This window comes from Caretta caretta, chromosome 4 (genome assembly GCF_965140235.1).
Source record: "Caretta caretta isolate rCarCar2 chromosome 4, rCarCar1.hap1, whole genome shotgun sequence".
In the NCBI taxonomy this organism is placed as follows: Eukaryota; Metazoa; Chordata; order Testudines; family Cheloniidae; genus Caretta; species Caretta caretta.
Genome location: NC_134209.1, coordinates 90,329,009 through 90,350,903, shown reverse-complemented (window position 1 = coordinate 90,350,903; position 21,895 = coordinate 90,329,009). Strand labels below are relative to the sequence as shown.

Here is a 21,895-nt window from a genome sequence, read left to right as displayed (position 1 = left end):
ATGTATCCAGCATATTTAAGGTATTTCTATTTAAGTAATAAAAACCATTTTAAGACGATAATTTATGCATTTATAATTGACTTCCAATTTCCATCCAAATGCAGCTGGACAAAACTGAGTAAAAAAAAATTAATCATCCAGTATTAAGAAATGCATCATTCACCTTTCTTTTAACAGAAGTGCAAAAACTAAGAATCTGAATAAATGTATGTTAAGCTATATAAATGCTTAAATAAATGCATACATATATAATGTATCCCTCTTGGCTAGCAAAAAGAATTACCAAATTATACCAGCAAATGAGAACCAACCTTTCTTCAGAAAAATAACTAAAAATCACAAATGCAATACAAGATTAAAATCAATGATTTAAAAAATAAGGTTTTCTGCTTGCCTGATTTAAATTATTTGGATCACCTGTTAATTTTGATCCTCAAGACTAAATAGCAACCCTATTACCACCATCCCTTACATTAATATAATACCCAGGTTTAATGCTTCTGATCTGAAACGGGCAGATTTGAAACCAGTATATTGAGTATAAATTATAACTGAATTCAGGTGGAACATGTTCTTGAGATTCCTCAGGTACCTTGCCAATAGGGAGCAGTCTGTCAATATTCAGTTGTATACAACTTTGGTTTAATACCAAGCCAAATGTAAAAACCAGCAGCCAAGGTCACTGTGTGAATTTGTGGCATTCCTTGAAAGGCATGGCCCCTCCACTCCAGGAACCAATGAATGAATTAGGATGATCCATAAAAGTGAAGTGTTTTTTTTTCTTGACTTCTTAACTAATTAATCTTCATTTGAATATTAAATCTTACTTTAAAAATTATCCCAATATAATTGAATATAAGTTACTAAACTGAAGCATTTTTCATTTTACTCTAGTACATTTCTTGAACATAAAAATGAAAATTGTTTAGGTAAAATGGTATAATTCTTAATGATTGGATATATTGTATTGTTGGGCTATATGTTACTCTGACTGTATTAATCAACATTAGAATAAAATTGCTACCCCATCTGTATATTAGATTGAAGCAGTATATTATTTCCCATACTTTGTAAAGTGTTTAGAAATCCTCAGGTGAAAGGAGCTGTGGCCTTGATGCAGATATGCCAAGTTGGCTAAATCACTTAGGCTGAAATCTACAGGTGAGTTAGGGAGGCAAAATTTCCTGGGGCCAGGATGCAAGGCTACAACGCTGCTCCCACACCATCAGTAATTCTGCCCAGGACTCTTCCCTGACTCACTCAAAACCCTCCACGCCAGCCTTATGCCGGCCCTCTCCACTAATGGTGAATGTCCCTGCCTCAGTTTCTCTATCTGTCCACTGACTAATCTAATCGCCTTTTATGATGAGATTACTGGTTCTGTGGATGAAGGGAAAGCAGTGGATGTATTGTTTCTTGACTTTAGCAAAGCTTTTGACACGGTCTCCCACAGTATTCTTGTCAGCAAGTTAAGGAAGTATGGGCTGGATGAATGCACTATAAGGTGGGTAGAAAGCTGGCTAGATTATCGGGCTCAACAGGTAGTGATCAATGGCTCCATGTCTAGTTGGCAGCCGGTGTCAAGTGGAGTGCCCCAGGGGTCGGTCCTGGGGCCGGTTTTGTTCAATATCTTCATAAATGATCTGGAGGATGGTGTAGATTGCACTCTCAGCAAATTTGCGGATGATACTAAACTGGGAGGAGTGGTAGATACGCTGGAGGGGAGGGATAGGATACAGAAGGACCTAGACAAATTGGAGGATTGGGCCAAAAGAAATCTGATGAGGTTCAATAAGGATAAGTGCAGGGTCCTGCACTTAGGACGGAAGAATCCAATGCACCACTACAGACTAGGGACCGAATGGCTAGGCAGCAGTTCTGCGGAAAAGGACCTAGGGGTGACAGTGGACGAGAAGCTGGATATGAGTCAGCAGTGTGCCCTTGTTGCCAAGAAGGCCAATGGCATTTTGGGATGTATAAGTAGGGGCATAGCGAGCAGATCGAGGGACGTGATCGTTCCCCTCTATTCGACATTGGTGAGGCCTCATCTGGAGTACTGTGTCCAGTTTTGGGCCCCACACTACAAGAAGGATGTGGATAAATTGGAGAGAGTCCAGCGAAGGGCAACAAAAATGATTAGGGGTCTAGAACACATGACTTATGAGGAGAGGCTGAGGGAGCTGGGACTGTTTAGTCTGCAGAAGAGAAGAATGAGGGGGGATTTGATAGCTGCTTTCAACTACCTGAAAGGGGGTTCCAAAGAGGATGGCTCTAGACTGTTCTCAATGGTAGCAGATGACAGAACGAGGAGTAATGGTCTCAAGTTGCAGTGGGGGAGGTTTAGATTGGATATTAGGAAAAACTTTTTCACTATGAGGGTGGTGAAACACTGGAATGCGTTACCTAGGGAGGTGGTAGAATCTCCTTCCTTAGAGGTTTATAAGATCAGGCTTGACAAAGCCCTGGCAGGGATGATTTAACTGGGAATTGGTCTTGCTTCGAGCAGGGGGTTGGACTAGATGATCTTCTGGGGTCCCTTCCAACCCTGATATTCTATGATTCTATGATGATTCTATGAATGACCCTCCTGATGAAGCGGCAAAGAGTCCTGTGGCACCTTATAGACCCACGGGACTCTTTGCTGCTTTTACACATCCAGACTAAACACTGCTACCCCTCTGATACTTGCCCCTGATGAAGAGGGTTTTAGCCCACGAAAGCTTATGCCCAGATAAATTTGTTAGTGTCTAAGGTGCCACAAGTACTTCTCCAAAAGCAAGCCTTCTGAATTTGAGTGGAAAGCTACTCAGGTGTTCTGTTCCAAGCTGTATTAACACCCCTCATTAGCTTTTACCACCATCAGGAAGGACACAAGGTGCATGTGTAGAAGAGAAGGCTAAGGTATACAGGTGGGGCAACAGAAGGGATGCAGTATGCTTCCTAGGCCTGGTCTACATTGCCACTTTACAGCACTGCAACTTTCTCACTCAGGGGTGTGAAAAAACACGCCCCTGAGTGCTGCATGTTTCAGTGCTGTAAAGTGGCAGTGTAGACCGTGCTCCCAGCGCTGGCAGGTAGTCCCCACATGGGTGTGGTTTTTTGTAAACCTGCAGCACTTTAATGTTGGTAGTGAAGACATACTCTTAGTTACAAGTCAGCCATGATTTTACTTGCTTGCTTTTCTTATCAAAGAGGAAGAAATTAGTCCTAAGAGCCCTCACACATTATTACTGAAAATGAAACCAAACACATCCAGATTTTGCAATGTATGTGATTGAATACATTTTCTTAAAATATATTTTTAAAATGATAAATAGGCCAATACGGCAGATTATAGAGCTGACGAACAGCTACTGCATATGGTTTTAAAATGAGCATTATTTACATAGCTGTTTCAGTCTCTTGTGTAAACAGATATTTAAGGACATGTTTAAAAAAAATAATTTCCAAAAGATGCCTGAATTTTATATTAGGGGCTATCGGATCACATTTATTAGACTAATTTAATTCATTAGATTGAAGCTAAATTTGAATTAAATAAAGGGAAAAAAATTCCAAAGAAAATATGTTGCTAGAAATTTAGTAGAGCGGTTGGAAAACAGAGAAAAACTATTCATGAAAACATTTGCTTTTGTTTTTTGTCAAACTTTTCCAACCAGACTTACTTTTTACGATAAGCTCCTCTATGGGAACCAACTCCAGTCCTACTATTTGTTCCAAGAGAGAGACCCCTACATTTGTTGAGAGCTCCACTGACTCCATGGGACCCCACATAGGCATGAGGGTCCCTCTGCAATGATCAGGGTCTAACTCTTAGGCCCTTCTTAGAATTTGTCACCATTTCCATTGTGATAAATATAATACATAAAATATTTATTTATAATGGAAATAAATATATATTACAGGCAGGCCTCGTAGCACTACCTATTATTAAGGCTACCTGACACTTGCCATTGTAAGACCCTGTTTTCAGTTGCTTATAACTTTTCCAAACTTAAACCACTTGTGGTGAAATTTTCCATGTTCAGCGTTCACTACTTTTTTTTAATTTAATTTCAGCCAAAATAGTTCATATGTTTTTGAGAACAAAGTTAGGGTAAAATATGTTGCTTTGGGCCTATTAAAAATTTTTGGTGATGTTCTCTTTGAAAAGTTCTAACTTCTAACCCATGCAGGGACTTAAAACTTGGCAAGGGGTGACGGCCTTTGGTCAGGGAAGGGACTTTTGCACTCCCAACTCCAAGGCTCAAGTTGATCTGCAGTGTTCCAAGGCCTGTAGCGTCATACAAGCTACTGCACAGGAGCCACTGAGCACAGACCTTCTTGCTGATCCACTCCCCATCAGTACAGAAGGTGGGCTGATGCCAAATCAATGGGAAGGGGCCTTTCTGCTTAAGCCCCAGCATATTAAGGGTTACGATGAGGCAGGGAACCTAATTCTATCTCATACTTAGTTCTTGGTTTGAACCTTTGTGTTAATAAAATCAAAATTGAGAATCGGACCTTGGGCTGAGCTGTAACTGAGGACTTTATTGTACCTTTACTAATTGGTGTATCTACCCACGACCTTCCAAAGGGAAGTGCAGAAGCATTGGATTTGAACCTGGCATTGCAGGTATTTCAGACTTGATGTTTAGGCCACTAAACTATTCTCTGCAGCTTTAATTCCCCCCCCCCCCCCCCCCAGCTATGCAGCTCTCACTCCTAAAAACTCTGATCAGAGGGAAATCTTTTAAAAATACTTCAGTTTCACCCCAGACCAAAATATTATTTATACACAGGCTTATGGATGGTAGAGCAAGGTCATCACAATATCGAAGAATACAAATTCCCAGCTGATAATCAGGGGAACAGAATTTAGTATCTATAGGCTTGGAAGGATTCAATATTTATCTGTAAATGTTGATAAACACTGATTTCCCTGCACACACACAAACCAACAAAAATATTTCCATTGATGATAATCAAAATTTACAGACAGGCAAAATAAGAAAAATGCTGCTTGAGAACTGATTTAAGGATACTTACTTTGTCAACATCACATGTCAAAATACACAATTTGTGTATTTAACAGTTAAAAAGCTTTAACTTTTTGAATCTCAACATCTACTGCCATTAGATAATTATTGTCTGACACCCTTGATTGTCTGACCCCCTCAGAAATTCCTGCAACTGTGAAACTTTAAATAAATGCTCAATAATAAAATGTCAAAAACTATAAAAAATAAAAATCAAATTCTGCCAAGCCTTACTATAACAACGAGATTGATATTTCAATCTAAAATGCCGTATAATTTTTTGACAGGCAAAATGAGCATCACAACAAAGTTATGTACATAAGACAAAGTGAAGCAATCCAATTTATGGTATTTGGAATGTTCTCTCATATGGTCAGAAGTTCATTTTTCTGAAACTAGGTCACAGGCCATCAGCAGGAAAATTGTAAGGAAATGGGGGTGGGGAAGGAATGAAAACAACGTTAAGAACGCATGCAAATTAGCTTAGATAATATAGACTTCCAAGAAATGGATTGTGATGAACTCAGATCTTTCGTAAAGATCTTTGGCTTTGCCAGGCCAACATTAAATCAATACTTTTAAATTGTCTATTAAAGTCTTTACTGCCTGAAATTTTAGAGACCAAACTTTTCCACAAAGGTTAATTTATTTTTAACTGATCCTGCTTGGGAAGGAAATGAAAACAGAAAAAACAAAATGAAAATGTTTAACTATCACCAAAAGTTTCCCCTTAGTGGCTCTTGCAATGGGTGGGATTTACCCAGTACCCCAAAGTGTAGTAGATGCTTCACAACCAAGCTAGCATGTCTCTGCCCTGAGGAACATACCATCCTGCAGGATAGATCAAGAAGAGAGTCTCAAATTGCTTCACCTTGAGCATCTCAATCAAACCAGCTTTCAGAGTAGCAGCCATATTAGTCTGTATCCGCAAAAAGAAAAGGAGTACTTTTGGCACCTTAGAGACTAACAAATTTATTTGAGCATAAGCTTTCGTGAGCTACAGCTCACTTCATCGGGTGCATGCAGTGGAAAACACAGTAGGGAGATTTTTATATACACAGAGAACATGAAACAATGGGTGTTACCATGCACACTGTAACGAGAGTGATCAGGTAAGGTGAGTATTACCAGAAGGAGAGTGATCAGGTAAGGTGAGTATTACCAGAAGGAGAGAAAAAAACCTTTTGTAGTGATAATCAAGGTGGGCCATTTCCAAGAGTTGACAAGAACATGTGAGGAACAGTAGGGGGGAAAAATAAAGCCCACTGCCAACTGTGTCCACATATCTATTCAGGGGACATCATCACAGGGCCTAATCACATCAGCCACACTATCAGAGGCTCGTTCACCTGCACATTACCAATGTAATATATTCCATCATATGCCAGCCATGCCCCTCTGCCATGTACAATGGCCAAACCGGACAGTCTACGTAAAAGAATAAATGGACAAAAATCAGATGCCAAGAATTATAACATTCAAAAACCAGTCAATCTCTCAGGTCACTTGATTACAGATCTAGAAGTGGCAATATTACAACAAAAAAAACCTTCAAAAACAGACTCCAAAGAGAGACTGCTGAATTGGAATTAATTTGCAAACTGGACACCATTAAATTAGGCTTGAATAAAGACTGGGAATGGATGTGTCATTACACAAAGTAAAACTATTTCCCCATGTTTATTCCCACCCACTGTTCCTCACACATTCTTGTCAACTGCTGGAAATGGCCCACCTTGATCATCACTACAAAAGTTTTTTTTTCTCTCCTGCTGGTAATCGCTCACCTTACCTGATCACTCTCGTTACAGTGTGTATGGTAACACCCATTGTTTCATGTTCTCCATGTATATAAAATCCCCCTACTATATTTTCCACTGCATGCATCCGATGAAGTGAGCTGTAGCTCACAAAAGTTTATGCTCAAACAAATTTGTTAGTCTCTAAGGTGCCACAAGTACTCCTTTTCTTCTTTCAATCAAAACAGTAACTGCCCTTGTGAGGCTTGAACATGGTAAGTGATGGGAGGAAGGATGTCCACTTCAAAAGAACTTTGTTCCATTGATACAGTCATACTGGTGCCCTCTTGATTTAATATTCAAGATCATTAACAGTGGATTAGAGCTAATTAGGAATAAAACACTTTTATTCCAGAATAAGACTGTCCACATGGAGTAAATCAGGAATAGTTAATCCGCTATAAATGCACATGCTACTTTATTCCAAATTAATTGTCACATACAGCCCTAAAACATCCCCCCAAACCCACAATCTCAGCAGGTCACAAACAAAAATTAAGTAAAATAACGTGAAGTATACAAAACACGAGATAAAAACAGAATTTTTCCGTCTCTGCTCTCCAAACCTTATTTCTGTTCTGCAGAATCCTGCTTTTTGCTATTCCATTGGGGGGGGGGAATGGAAATAGAATAAATATGAACAATTCTCACATACAGGGCCTGATCCTGATCCATTTTGGTTCATAAGGCCTGATTTTACTGGGAAATGCAGGTGCTAAGTATCCCCCAGAATTTGTCCCCTGGACTGCTATAAAGAAAAAAGAACTCCATATAAATAAGAAATTATAGCTGGTTTTCTATTCAAATACATTCTCTTTTATTTTCAACTTTCAAATCCTATATCATCCAGCTAATACAACACAGTTTTACAAAAGGTAGATCGTGCCAAACCAACCTGATCTCCTTTGAGAAAGTAACAGATTTTTTTAGACAAAGGAAACACAGTGGATCTAATTTACCTAGATTTCAGGAAGGCGTTTGATACCGTGCCACTTGGTGAATTATTAGTTAAATTGGAAAAGATGGGGATCAATAGGAAAATTGAAAGGTGGATAAGGAATTGGTTAAAGGGGAGACTACAACGGGTCCTACTGAAAGGTGAACTGTCAGGCTGGAGGGAGGTTACCAGTGTAGTTCCTCAAGGATCAGTTTTGGGAAAAATCTTAATCTTTTTATTACTGACCTCAGCACAAAAAGTGGGAGTGTGCTAATAAAGTTTGAGGATGATACAAAGCTGGAAGGTATTGCCAATTTAGAGAGAGACCGGGACATCATACAGAAGGATCTGGATGACCTTGTAAACTGGAGTAATAGTAACAGGATGAAATTTAATAGTGAGAAGTGTAAGGTTATACATTTAGGGATTAACAACAAGAATTTTAGTTATAAGCTGGGGACGCAGCAGTTAGAAGTGACAGAGGAGGAGAAGGACCTTGGAGTATTGGTTAATCATAGGATGACTATGAGCTGCCAATGTGATATGGCCGTGAAAAAAAGCTAATGCGGTCTTGGGATGCATCAGGAGAGGTATTTCAGTAGGGATAAGGAGGTTTTAGTACCGTTATACAAGGCACTGGTGAGACCTCACCTGGAATACAGTGTGCAGTTCTGGTCTCCCATGTTTAAGAGGGATGAATTCAAACTGGAACAGGTACAGAGAAGGGCTACTAGGATGATCCGAGGAATGGAAAACTTGTCTTATGAAAGGAGACTCAAGGAGCTTGGCTTCTTTAGCCTAACTAAAAGAAGGTTGAGGGGAGATATGATTGCTCTCTATAAATATATCGGAGGGATAAATACCGGAGAGGGAGAGGAATTATTTAAGCTCAGTACCAATGTGGACACAAGAACAAATGAATATAAACTGGCCACCAGGAAGTTTAGACTTGAAATTAGATGAAGGTTTCTAACCACCAGAGGAGAGAAGTTTTGGAATAGCCTTCCAGGGGAAGCAGTGTGGGCAAAAGATCTATCTGGCTTTAAGATTAAACTCAGTAAGTTTATGGAGGAGATGGTATCATGGGATAACATGATTTTGGTAATTAATTGATCTTTAACTATTCAGAGTAAATAGGCCTAATGGCCTGTGATGGGATGTTAGATGGGGTGGGATCTGAGTTACCCAGGAATTTTCTGTAGTATCTGGCTGGTGAATCTTGCCCACATGCTCAGGGTTTAGTTGATCGCCATATTTGGGATCGGGGAGGAATTTTCCTCCAGGGCAGATTGGAAGAGGCCCTGGAGGTTTTTTGCGTTCCTCTGTAGCATGTGGCACAGGTCACTTGCGGGAGGATTCTCTGCTCCTTGAAGCCTTTAAACCATGATCTGAGGACTTCAATAGCTCAGACATAGGTGAGGTTTTTCACAAAAGTGGGTGGGTGAGATTCTGTGGCCTGCGTTGTGCAGGAGGTCAGACTAGATGATCATAATGGTCCCTTCTGACCTTAGTATCTATGAATTAAGATCTATTTGTTTGGTACTCCTGGAAAATCATAACTGCAGACTGAAATTTAAAATAAGTTATGAATTTGCAACGATTCCCAGGAGTTAATGTTTCCTGCTGAATTAATAGGAGCCCTTCCCCACTCTTTTCAAATTACCGGAATCACATCTTCTACAATTTGATGAAAAATAGAGCAATTTTTGGTTTGTGAAGAGTTAGTTGACATGGTAAAAGTGATAACAGTCTTTAATAACAGTCATTCCACATCATTTACTGCTGGTACTGTATTATGAACAAGTTGGAGTCTTTTTCAGCTAGCATGAAGGAGGGATGGAAATTTCTAATGTGTGCCACAGAATCCAGAAGTCGATTTGAAGGATTCTATTTGCAGAACCTCGATTTCTCTCTGCATGCTAAGGAACATATTCTGGCTGCTCATCATTATTTATATTACAATAATCACCAGCTGAGATCAGGACCCCTTTGTGGGAGGCACTGCATAAGCACATAATAAGAGCTCTTGCACCAAAGAACATATTTTAAACGGACAAACAGAAGAGGGTGGGAAGAGAAACAGACACAAATAGGTAATTTTTTTTTTTTGACCCAGGTAACAAAGCCAGCCAGTGGAACCGATGGGAATAGAACCCCATCTTCTGACTTCCAATCACATGCCCTATCCACTGGGACCATAGTGCCTCTCACACATGAAGCCCTCAGGCTCAGGGGAAGAGGGTAGGCACACTGAGCCTTTCTTTTCCCCCTCTCCCAACGTCCCTGTGCAGGGGCAGCAAAATCCTAGTCCTTATGCACAAAGTATGAGGACGGATAGCTCAATGGGGAGGGATAACTCAGTGGTTTGAGCATTGACCTGCTAAACCCAGGGTTGTGAGTTCAATCCTTGAGGGGGCCATTTAGGGATCTGGGACAAAAATTGGGGATTGGTCCTGCTTTGAGCAGGGGGTTGAAAACTAGATGACCTCCTGAGGTTCCTTCCAACCCTGATATTCTATGATTCTATGTGGTGTGGCAAAGTGTTAGTATTCCTAACTGACTAGACATCCCAAAGTGGGTATGGTAGAGAATTGGCCAAGGCCTCATCGCTACCAACTGGTGGCTATTGATAGCCCCTGAGAAGGGCACACGCTAGATCTTTTTAAAGCATAGTTGTAGTTGCCGTCTCGGAGCATTCTCCCTCAGAGCCCAGGACTGTCTTTGGCCTCAGCCAATAGAATGCCAACAAAAACTTCTGCAAGAGCATGGTTAGAGGTACACAGTGTTGCTGTAGCTTTAAAAAGCCACCACATAACCCTGTTTCATCTCTTTGTATAAAAACCGCCCACTATTACAGGAGTTCAGGGTGAGATTGTGGAGATTTAGTTTTCAGTGTCAAACGTGCAATTTTTTAGGAAATTAAACCCAAGTTACTTCATATAATATTGTTCATCTCAATTATTTCTTACAACAAAAGGGCATCCTTCATTTCTATATGCAAATTTATCCACTCAAACCAGATGTTATCCAACTCTGATTATTTTTAAATGATTGTAATTAGTAACACAAAATGATCACCCCGCATCCTCTCTTGGTTTATGTATAATGTTCTTTAGGCGAGAAGTTAATCCCATATTATTTTAAATTCCAGGCACACTTCATTTTCCTGGTGTGCCTTCACTTTAGGCCTTTGTCCCACATAAGCCCTAAACTTGACCACAGTTTCTCAACATGCTTTTACCATTGCTTGGCCTCTTCCAGCTAGCCAAACCACATTAGATAAGAGTTCAGAGGAAGTTAGGTTTTTGAACTATATTTAAAAACGTTACGAATCCGATGAAAAAATGGCTTCCTTGAAACATGGACTGGGCCACAGATTTTGGTATCAGGAGATTGTGATACCGTTGTTATCAACAGACGTAAATTGCAAATTTTTACGATCTGAGGAAACCTGAAACACACCTGTGCCAGCCTACAAAAACCCCCGTGGAACACTGCAAAAAAAAAAAAAATACACCTTTGGATTTGGAAGAACGCCACAATACCCTTAGCAAAGTTCCAGCTTTTTTTTTTTTTTTTTTTTAAAGCTGGTGCCCCAGTATTAAAACTGTACACAGAATTTTACAGGAGAAGATAGTTTAATCCTCCCTCTGATCCCCTGTGCTTTCTAAATGAGTGCGTACATGAATTAATTCTCGTTGTGGTGACAATTAATCAGGGCATTGGGCTGGACCAAGACGAAGGGTGAGTCCTCAAGCCTCAGCTTCCTCCATCTCCCCTCACCATGCAACGCGTTTTGCAAAGATGTGTTTTATATTCAGTTCCAGACTGGCAAGATATTCCACCTTTTCCAGGTTTATCAAATCAACTTCAGAGATTTAGTGGGTATTAAAGAGAGAAAAATCTTTACAAGAAGGCAGAGAGTGTAGTTTTTACCTGTGATTTATTTATTTACCTGTAATAATTTATGAATACTTTGTGTTCTATATTCTTGGGGCAAGGGAAGGTCTGTATCTTGATTGGGTTATTGTGATATTTGCTGTATGCATATATTGAGTCAATTTAATAGCAGAACTGAGAGGAAATGCACCTTGGAGTGGCTTAGAAACAGATATACACTTCTCAGTGAACACTTCAAAGACAATGCAAGAGCCATTCATTTGGATGCCATGGCTTTGGGCCCACCCCCACCGGCTCCGAACCCCTGCAGCGCTCATTAAAGATATTTTGGGGCCTGTGAGCTGGGAGAATGAGAACTTTGGCTGGTTTTAAAGAAAGGCAATTAAGGATAGGGGCAGAGGGAGTTAAGGACAACAGACTAAGAGCTAGACCCCCAGAGGTTATGAGTCTGAGTTAGACAGATCTGTCTAGGACTCTAAGATAGATAGGCATGCATGTAGACCATTTGTTGTTTTAAAATCTATTAATCAACAGTAAAAACAAAGCATAATTTAAAACAACATTCTGGTTTAAGGCGGTTGTTTTGGTCACTGTATTCACAAACGGTCACAAGCTTCTGAAGGGAAGAGCCACAGATATCCAAATCCAGTCAGACCTGTTGAGCAGGCATGCTTGATACACAGGGTACCATAGACTAGGACCTGGTCTAAGAGTGGGAGAATTCACCCTTCCAGAGGGGAAGGCATGAAGCCTGAGACCTGAGGGAGTGCACTCAGAGAGACCAGAGAAGGGGTAGGAGAGACACGATTATGGTGACCAAATAGCAAGTGTGAAAAATCGGGATGGAGGTGGTGAGTAATAGGTGCCCATATAAGACAAAGCCCCAATTATCAGGACTGTTCCTATAAAAACAGGACATCTGTTCACTCTATACACGATATAACAGTGACATAGTGGTATCAGTGTTGTACGATGGTGACAGTGGAGAATTTCCAATAAGTGAGCACAGCAGTAAAAACAAGCATTGTAGAAGGAAAAATCTAGAGAAAAAATGTCTTGTGTTCTTTTCAGGAAGAAACTAGGAAAAGATAAATAAGAAAAATGAGCTATGAGCAGCTCAAGAAAGATTAGCTAGCAGATTTATACAAAGAAAGGAATCTTCTAAAGAACTGAAAAAGTCAGTGCTGGTGACTTTGCTGTTTGAAGCTGACCGGAGGCAGAATGGGTACCAGACCAGTACAGAGTAGGGTCCCAGTTCTCTTGCAGAGCAGGTGGGTTCTCCAGAGAACAGAATGGATGGGTAGGGCCAGGGGTGCTGGAAACATTTTTATAGTGAGGGTGCTGAGAGCCATTGAACCGCACTGTAAACCCTGTATATAATGGAAACCATTTCAAGCCAGGGGGTACAACAGCACCCTCAGTTCCCCTAATTCCAGCACCTACGGGTAGGGCCAGGAGCTTTGACAACAACTTTCAGAGGGAAACGAGGAAGAGGGTGTCAAGAGTATAGGCAGTGAACAAAGGAGCAATCTGGCCCCATCCAGACTGGGTTCACTGATTCAGCAGCAGAGGAGGAAAAACTAGTTTGAGAGAGAAAAGCTGCAATGGAGGCCAAGCACCTTGCTGTTCGGAAGCCAGAGAGACCAGAGATGAGGTCAGAGGTGCAGCTGGCCCTGCAACTGTAACATTAACAGGTTCAAGATTTTTACTGGTCCATTAATGGGCTCAATCTAGATCATTTCAGAATCCACAGAGATTGGTATAGTGCATCACTATAAAGCAGCAGAGTTGGAAAGTGTCTTAGTTTCGAGCTGAGACAAAGTAGGTGATGTAATGCTGTTTATTTCACTAACAATTACAATACAGCAACTTCCATGCCAGTATATGTATCTTCAAATAATCAACTGAAGGGAGACACCGAAGCGAGCCCCCAAGCTTTCGCTATTGTTGCAGTCCCTCAGCTACAGTAACTTGTGTATTCTTTTGACCATCAAGCCTCTACGGACATCTCCCATTTATTACTAATTTGAAAGGGTCAAGCTTAAGAAAAGATCTAGGATTCTCCGATTCTCTCAAATAACTCCCTGGCTCCCTCTGTTAAACAAAGCTGAAGAACCAGTACTATAGTTTGTGTCAAAATTTAAACCCCAAAAGACAGAGAGAGCAGCAAGCTTTTTCCTTCAGAAGCGAAATTTGTTAGCACTGGGCAAAAAAATGTTTGAATTTTTTGTCCAATTTTTTTTTTGTGGGGGGGGGGCGCGCTAATAAACTTTTTGTAAAGATAGTAGCTCATAATGGAACACCGACTGACTTACACCAGAGCTAAATTTCATCCACTATGCCGTTATTGTTAACTTCTGAGCTCAGAACTAACTGCAAACTTCTCAGAAAGTAACCTTTCTGTAGTTCCAGAAGGTACTCATTTAAAGTCCTTCAGACATGCCCTCATGCTGTTTACATTAGACTGTTTCTTTATGATGAAATGGGATAGGTTTTTTCCAACCTCAAATTAGTAAATTACCTGGAACCCCAAAAAGCTTTAATTAAAACAGCACAAAGAGAGTTGGAATGGTATTCATTTATAACTATATAAAAGCCAATCTCATCCAATTTTGGTAGCCTAATATAACAGCTGTGTAGACCACAGCACATGGATCATCTCTCCTGATTAAACAAAAACCCAACAAACTTTCTTTAAAAAAAAAAAGCTTCTGACACTTGATGAAGTATATATATTACCCTGTGTGGTTTTTCAGAGTTCCCCTTCCTGAGTCTAAGTAACTTTCAGTCTGCTTGGGGTTTTACAGGACTTTATTTTCCCTTTGATTAAGTAATAATCAATAAAAAATATAAAAAGTAAAATCTCTCTTTTTTGGTGATGTGTGCAAAATGTATTGCACCCAGTTGTTCAAAATCTCTCTCATATGCAAGGGCAAAAGGCTTTATTGTTATAGTTTTTCTTCAGTAATAGAAAAGCTTTTTTCCTTAGTCAGTCTTCCACTGGCAAATTAATATTCAACATAAACAATGAACACACTGCATGGCCTTTGAACCCAGTGGTTGCTAGGAAGCCTGAAGAAACTCTGGATTACAGCAGATTAGATAGCCAGCATCAAGAGATTATTCACCAGTAAAAATGTGAGATTTTTCTAGATTTATATAGTTTTAAATTCATTCTTCATTGATCTGCCAATCTCTTTGTGGGCTTCCCCACATAAATTTCATCCATATTTGCAATAACTGCCACAGCTTATGGGCAGTTTGCCCTGAAGGTATTGAAAATGCCAATACTAAACATCAATGCTTCTTACTATAAATCAAATTTCAAAACTGGATTTTATTCATTACTAATGAAAAGACTGTTTAAAAATGGTGCACCGTCACTTCTCTCGTTAGGAGCCTGCACTTCTGCTTTAATAATAAACTAGATTCCATTTAGAGACTGCATTTTTCAAAAGCTTTACTTGTAACACAGTTCTTCATAGCACCACCTAGTATTTTTGTACTGTTTAAAGGAATAATGTGTACATACCCGACTTTCCACAAACAATTCTGAGTTATATTTACAGTGTTTATTTGTTTAAGGTTTTTAGTGCCATAGTAAAGAGTCATTTGCTTGTTTGCCTATCCCTATCTTATATCCCTGAACTAAAGCAATCAAGCCAGAAAACAAGCTTTCCCTCTCCTCTCCCCACTCCCAAACAATGCAGCATTTAATTTAAAATGACCACAACAATACTAATGGTGATTAGGTTAAATGACTGGACAAACAGAATGCAGAAGTCTGAAAAGCCTATGTGTTTCAGGCACTTTCTCCTGTACAACATTTTGGGTGACAAAGAATGTATTTGTAGTCAGAATCACAACTTTTATGCAAGAAGACTTCCTATGGATTTCCTGTGAGGAAGAGATTACTTTAAATAACTAGACGTGCTTAGATATAGTACGCATTCCTCCCAAATCTACTATTTGGAAGGGCATTGGACAGGGCTCTTTTTTTAAAAAAAACAAAAACAAAAAAGCAAGCCACGCACCAAAAGGCCACAATTACATTTACAGCTAAAATTCTACCTACTAATATAAAAAAAAATCTTTCTGGTTTTCATTTCCATTTTGTTATGCCTTTAATAACTTTACTAGATTACTCATACTAGACGTGACACCTGCTTTTCTTCCTCCATTGCTGTGCTATAACATTAGAAATCAGTCATCTGTATATTCATAGCTGTAACATCCCTTTTTGGGATCATTTTATAACACATTTATAATGAATGTTACCCTTCCACCCCCTATCTCACACACAGAGACATCTACTCTAAAATACAGATAGCTATACATTTGATCCTAAGGTGGACTCAAATTTGATCATACAGACCCTGTCAGGATAATGCTTTTGTGAATTCAGACTGTTTCCAAGAAGAATGTATCTGAGTTGCACTCCTGCGTTAAAAAAAATATTAAATAAATAAATAAACCCACCAACTGTCAGAAACACTACTGAAAGATTCTTCTGCTTCAGACCTGGTTTCCATACTAAAAGAAAAGCTTAAAAGTATTGTCTGAGACAAAACTGACAAGGTGCATCTCAAACTAAGAATATCAGAAAAGTCATAAAGAATAACTGTTTAGACTTTAGAAGTACATGCTGGAGTCAGATCTGGCTTACAGATTCTTTTCTAAATCTGCTGCACCATCACCACTCAGAAAATATACCAACCATTGTAGCTTTCTTCAGCTGCTTAAGCATAAGTTATACTTGTCATTTTCCTTAAATATGATCCGTCCCATGAAAGAGAAAATCAAAAAGACTATTGCCAAAACAGCACAATATTCTTATCTAGGCAGATTTGCAATATAATGCACATTATTTCCTTTAGGTTTTGGGGTTAATGACAGAAAAGTCATGAGACATTTTTAAAACATGAGAAACCACTCCTGGCTAAAAGAGACATGTTTATTAGGAAGGACGATAATAAAGTAAGAATGTAACTGAAAACCACAAGCTTTGGTTCAACCTTTCGAACATAGATGGGACTGGAACTGTTTTCAACTATGCATGGTAAAATACCTTCATTTTCCCTCTCCCTCCTCTTTTTTCCCTTTTAAAGGAATCTGCCTACTCAATCTAAATTAAGCCTTAGAGGAAAAATGTGCCTTCATGATAAATTGGTATTTGACATCATAGTAATGAAATGTTCTGTCTGATCACAATAATCAAGCAGTAGAACAACAAAGAAGATTTCCAGGATTCTCCCCCCCTCCACAGCATTCTCTCAAGTATTCTTCCTGTGTTTCTCGAATTTCTGAATTACATGGCTGATAAGATTCATTTAGAAATACTGAGGCTTTTTTGATTACATAAAACCCTAATTTGAAGAGTAAACCCTTCCTTATTTTTGCCTCTCTCTGTTTTTACATTTTGTGCTTCTTTTCTGCCATTCACAAACATTTTGATGCAGGGTCCATTATTTCCATACAACCTCAGTTTAAAACAATGAACCGATGAATAAACACATGTATACACACGCATGCACACACACACTCTTTATACATAAATGCAGCATTTATATTCATTTTCACTACGGATACACTTCTCTGTATGGAAATATGCTTCTGAAACCTGACGAGCTTGGAATAGGGCAAGAGCATTCAGAATTACAGGTGGCACTTCTTTCGAAAATGCAATATAGATATGCCCCCATTGAGATAACTGAACTTAACCGGTTGGAAAGGGAATGTTTGGTTTGATAGTAAATATTCAGCACATACTTATTCATAAGCACAAGAGCAAAGGGGCCGCTCTGATCACAACACCCAGGTCATTTTTATCTATCCTGAGCTGAAAATATAGATATGAAAAATACTTCCTTTCATTTATTTTATTTTTTATTAATATATTTTAAACACCATATTGAGAGGGCCCTGCTGTGAATCTTGCTGAGGTACAAAATGGTGGATGTCTGCTTTTTTTTTTTTTTTTTGCATTATTCACAACTTATGCTATCAGTCACCGTATACCCTTTTACCTATCAACACAGTATTGGCGAGCCAAATAAACACCCAACACTGAGCCTTGCAATAAGCACAAAAATGCTGTTACAAACCTGATGTCATGTAGCCCCGTGATGCCTGGGCAATAAAAGCTGGTGGGAAGTGTTTGTGCAGTCGGTAGTCCTTTTCACTGCGGGACCTCATGCGGTCTGAGGCCCGGTCAGAGAAATCTGAACTAGGCCAGGCTCGCCGTAAGGTTGTACTCCGTGTCTTCTTCATTTTGAGGCTACCTGCAGTCTAATCCTCCAGCAGCAGTAGCATGAGTCAGGCCTCACGGCGTGCTTGCAATGCTTCGTTTCATTAGTCTACCACAGCCACAGCTTGGGTAGAATCTGCAAACATTTTGCCACTACCTCTTCTATGAAGCAAACTGCAGGTCTGTTCCTTTTTTTCCCCCCCTCGAATGATCCAATTTTTACACACGTCCCACAATGCATTACACTTCATTTGCAATCAGTCCAGCTTATAGCTTCCAGATTCATGTGGAGGAAAGGCACATTATGTGGCTTCTCAGGCAAGGGGGGTCAGGGGGTAAGGGACTGCAGCGTGAAAAGCTCTAGGATCCCAAACAATAGCTCGATTCAGCATAGGAGTGCTTAGTCAAGTGTGAGCCAGAACACAAAAAGACCCAAACAAATTAGGAAAGCCCCACTGCCTTTGGTTTCGACCCAAAACACAGAGCGCCCAGGAACTGTAGAAAGCAGGGTCAAATATCCAATGGCACAGGATTAGAATGATGCTTTGATAACAGTGAAAGTCATTTTTCTTCACCTATCAGAATCCAAGCCAAGAATCCATGGAAGCAGCCTAAACCATTGCTGCAGTAATCATTCGATCAATCTTCCTGTTAGCAGCACCCACAGCATATCCATACACACTGCATGTGCATGTGTCTCATTCACACATCTTTCACATATGACCTACAAGAAGTAGCAACTGTATTCTTGCAGAATCCAGGAAACACAGATGGTCATAATGGCTGATGCTTCTCTGTCTTTTGCCCTCCTTCAGCAGTTTGCCAGTTGTTTCTTTTGTGCGTGTCGTTATTTGTTTTAAGGGATATATGTATATTCCTCTCTAATGCACTAGCTCCTGCAGGCTTGGGAGGCGAGGCTGCAAATTAATCCAAACATTTGCTTTCAGTGAGTCAACCGTGTATAGTCTGCTCAAGTTGCCACAGCTCCTCCGCTGAACAGTTCTCCGCCTTGAAAACAGTGAATAGCTATTGAAGGGCAGGAAACAAGGCAGCCACCCAGTCTCATGCTAATCAAGAAGCTGTCTTAAGTTAGACGCACTGATCCTGTCAGGCTTCACATTTTAATGTGAAACACCCTTGGGCTCACTGAAACCTTGGCTTGTGCCCCAGCCTATAATCAGCTTGCATATATTTACATACAAAACTGCGTGTTTTTAGGATAGTCCAGCCCCCCTGAGATGGAAGGAAAGAAAATCTTTTGTTTGGAAAGGATATTTGCTACCGAACTTCTTCCTCTGCACAAACCCAATAGAGTGCAAGTCAAAATGAGGATAGCAGGAATTGGTTCATCTGACAGCTGCAAACACATTCCATCGCAGAGGAATCAAGCTGGCTTGAAACTATAATGGAAACAGCTACTTCGCTCTCTCTTCTCTAGTTGTTAACCACTACCAACTGGCTAAACGGCAGGAAGGCCTGCAACCTCTTTAAAAATCAAGGCTCAATACAGCTGTTTCTAGTCCCACAGCCAATCATTATAGGACAACAGTGCATGCAGTGGGGGTGGGGAGCAGAAAGACAAAAACAGATACATTTCAGCTTGTAGCCAGTCTGGAAACACCCAAGCTGCTGCTACATGAGAGTTAAAACCCATTTGAGTGAGAGTTGTGATCTTCTGAACTGTGCACTTTTTAGCTATTATTCTCAGTATTAGGAGTTTAACTAAAAACTTCACTCTGATTAGAAAAGATTTTAAGGGTATTATAAAATTTAATAATACTTAGCATTTCCATAGTGCTTCACTTCTTCAAAGTCCTCACACGCAATTATGACCCTTCCAAGATTTCAAGGCTAGCAGGGGCTACTGTGATCATCTAGTTTCAGAATAGCAGCCGTGTTAGTCTATATTCGCAAAAAGAAAAGGAGTACTAGTGGCACCTTAGAGACTAACCAATTTATTTGAGCATAAGCTTTCGTGAGCTACAGCTCACTTCATCGGATGCATTGATCTAGTCTAGGATCATCTAGTTTGACCTCCTGTATAACACAGACCATAGAACTTCCCCAAAATAATTCCCAGGGCATGTCTTTTAAGACAAAATATCTAATCTTGATTTAAAGCCCGGCAGTGATGCAGAATCCACCACAACCCTTGGTAAGTTGTTCCGGTGGTTAATTACCTTCATTGTTAAAAAAAAATATGTCTCATTTCTAGTCTGAATTTGTCTAGTTTCAACTTTCAGCCATTGGATCATGTTATAACTCTCTGCTAGACTGAAGGCCCATTTTCAAATATATGTTTATCCACTGTTGGATTGCTCCACATCTATTTTAAAATGAACTTTTATAAACCACCAATTCAAGTAAACTGAATTGAAGTGGTTTCTTTTTTGCATGGAACCAAAAGGGTTAACCCCTCACCACCACTCAAACACACCCCAAGACACCCCGGCCACACCTACAGACTAATCAATCTTTCAAGGTTTTTTTTCTTTGCTGTGCTTGCACGTCATGAGGAAGCTGCTTCCCAGTCCTGATGAAGAACTACATTGTGACACAGATGGATTCCAAATGATCCACCTCTCCCCTCCGCACCCCCAGTGCTGTTTCCTGTAATTTAACAAAATGATATACATTAACAATTAAAACCACATATCAAAGAAGCAGGAAATGCTCCAATAGTTTCCTATTCTATAGATTACATAATATTCATCCTAACACAGAAATTCCAGTTATCTGAATTTCAGATGCCTTGTTGAAGAAATATTTAGGCTCAGGTTTTCACTGAAGTATGAATTTATAGACTTCTAAAAATATATTAAACACAGAATTTCTCCTTAGTGAGGCTTTTACAGCGGACATATTTGTAATGGGAAATGTGAAGAATCCATGCTGTCATATGAAGTTTACTATAATGCAGCGTTTTAAAACATCTCTTAAATTAAAACTCAACTAAATTTATTAGTTCAGCTTTAAATTACTTCTTTAATGTAAGTTACTCTTTCCTTCTAAAGCTTATTTCACATTTTCAAAGGGTAGATAATTATAGTTCTGTAACTTTGACAGCAACTCCAACTGTTTTAATAGTGTTAAAACTCTGAGGGCTGGAAGAATAAGCTGAGCATTGGGAATCAGTAAATATGCAGTTAAAATCTCACAGCTGACTTGTGTTGCTTTTGGCAAGTCACTGCCTCAGTTTCCCTACCTGGGCAATGCAAATAAGAATTATCTGTGGTTTATATGCTCCTCTCCTCTTGACACCAGTAGGAATTACATGACTAAAACTCCACATATAGCTTTGAAAATGAAATATTGAGGGATTCTTTCCCATATACCCTTATTGCCCAACAAATATGTGTAAAAATTTAAAGGACGACATTCAGGTCATTTTTCTGTACTGCTACAAAGATGCATGTTTCCTTTGACGCTTCTCCTTCATGAATTGAAGGCAACATGAAAATGAAGATCAGCAAATATATGACCGAGAGCTTCATTTAAAAAAAAAATTAGATAAGATTTTAAGTACACAATTACTAAACAGTCTGGGTTTCATCCCCCATAACTATATGATGCTTTTGCTGGCCAGTGTTTTCAACCTAAAAGCAGAAGCCATAATAATTAGAGCTCTCCTCAGAACTCCTAAGTTTTGTGTAGACTAGGAAAAGTGACTGAGTTAAGGTCGGGATTAGTTAACACAAACTAGCTAAGTGTGACCTAAAAACTCAGCCACTTTTCCTAGTGCAGATACAGGTCAAGTCATAGCCAAAATCCTAGGCTGTAACTCTACCAGCTAAACATTGAGCTAAAGATATTCCCTGAATCTACATTAGGAAAAATAGGTTTAAGTTTAGGTCAAAGTTAGCCAGTTCACATTACCTATCCCTGACATAAACTCAACCTTTTTCCTAGCCTAGACAAAGCCTTAGATGGCAGTCTGTTTTATTATGGCTTTATAATAATGTGCTTCTGCACAGGAGAATGGAGCTGCTATTCT

At 39.6% G+C, this 21,895-nt stretch overlaps 1 protein-coding gene across 6 annotated transcripts in view; it reads right to left on the bottom strand.

Moving 5' to 3' along the window:
* The window catches only part of STOX2 (storkhead box 2), a 238,048-nt gene that overhangs the window by 101,252 nt on the left and 114,901 nt on the right, over positions 1-21,895 (bottom strand). The window contains exon 1 of one of the 6 annotated variants that reach the window (XM_048847905.2): positions 17,759-19,072. The exons of 2 other annotated variants lie outside the window; for them this stretch is intronic. In XM_048847905.2, coding sequence (XP_048703862.2) covers positions 17,759-17,924 — 166 coding nt within the window. In that variant the 5' untranslated portion in view covers positions 17,925-19,072. Of the gene's footprint in view, positions 1-17,758; positions 19,073-21,895 lie in introns of those variants that run through there. 3 more of the 6 variants (XM_048847907.2, XM_048847908.2, XM_048847906.2) reach the window with 3 other exon arrangements.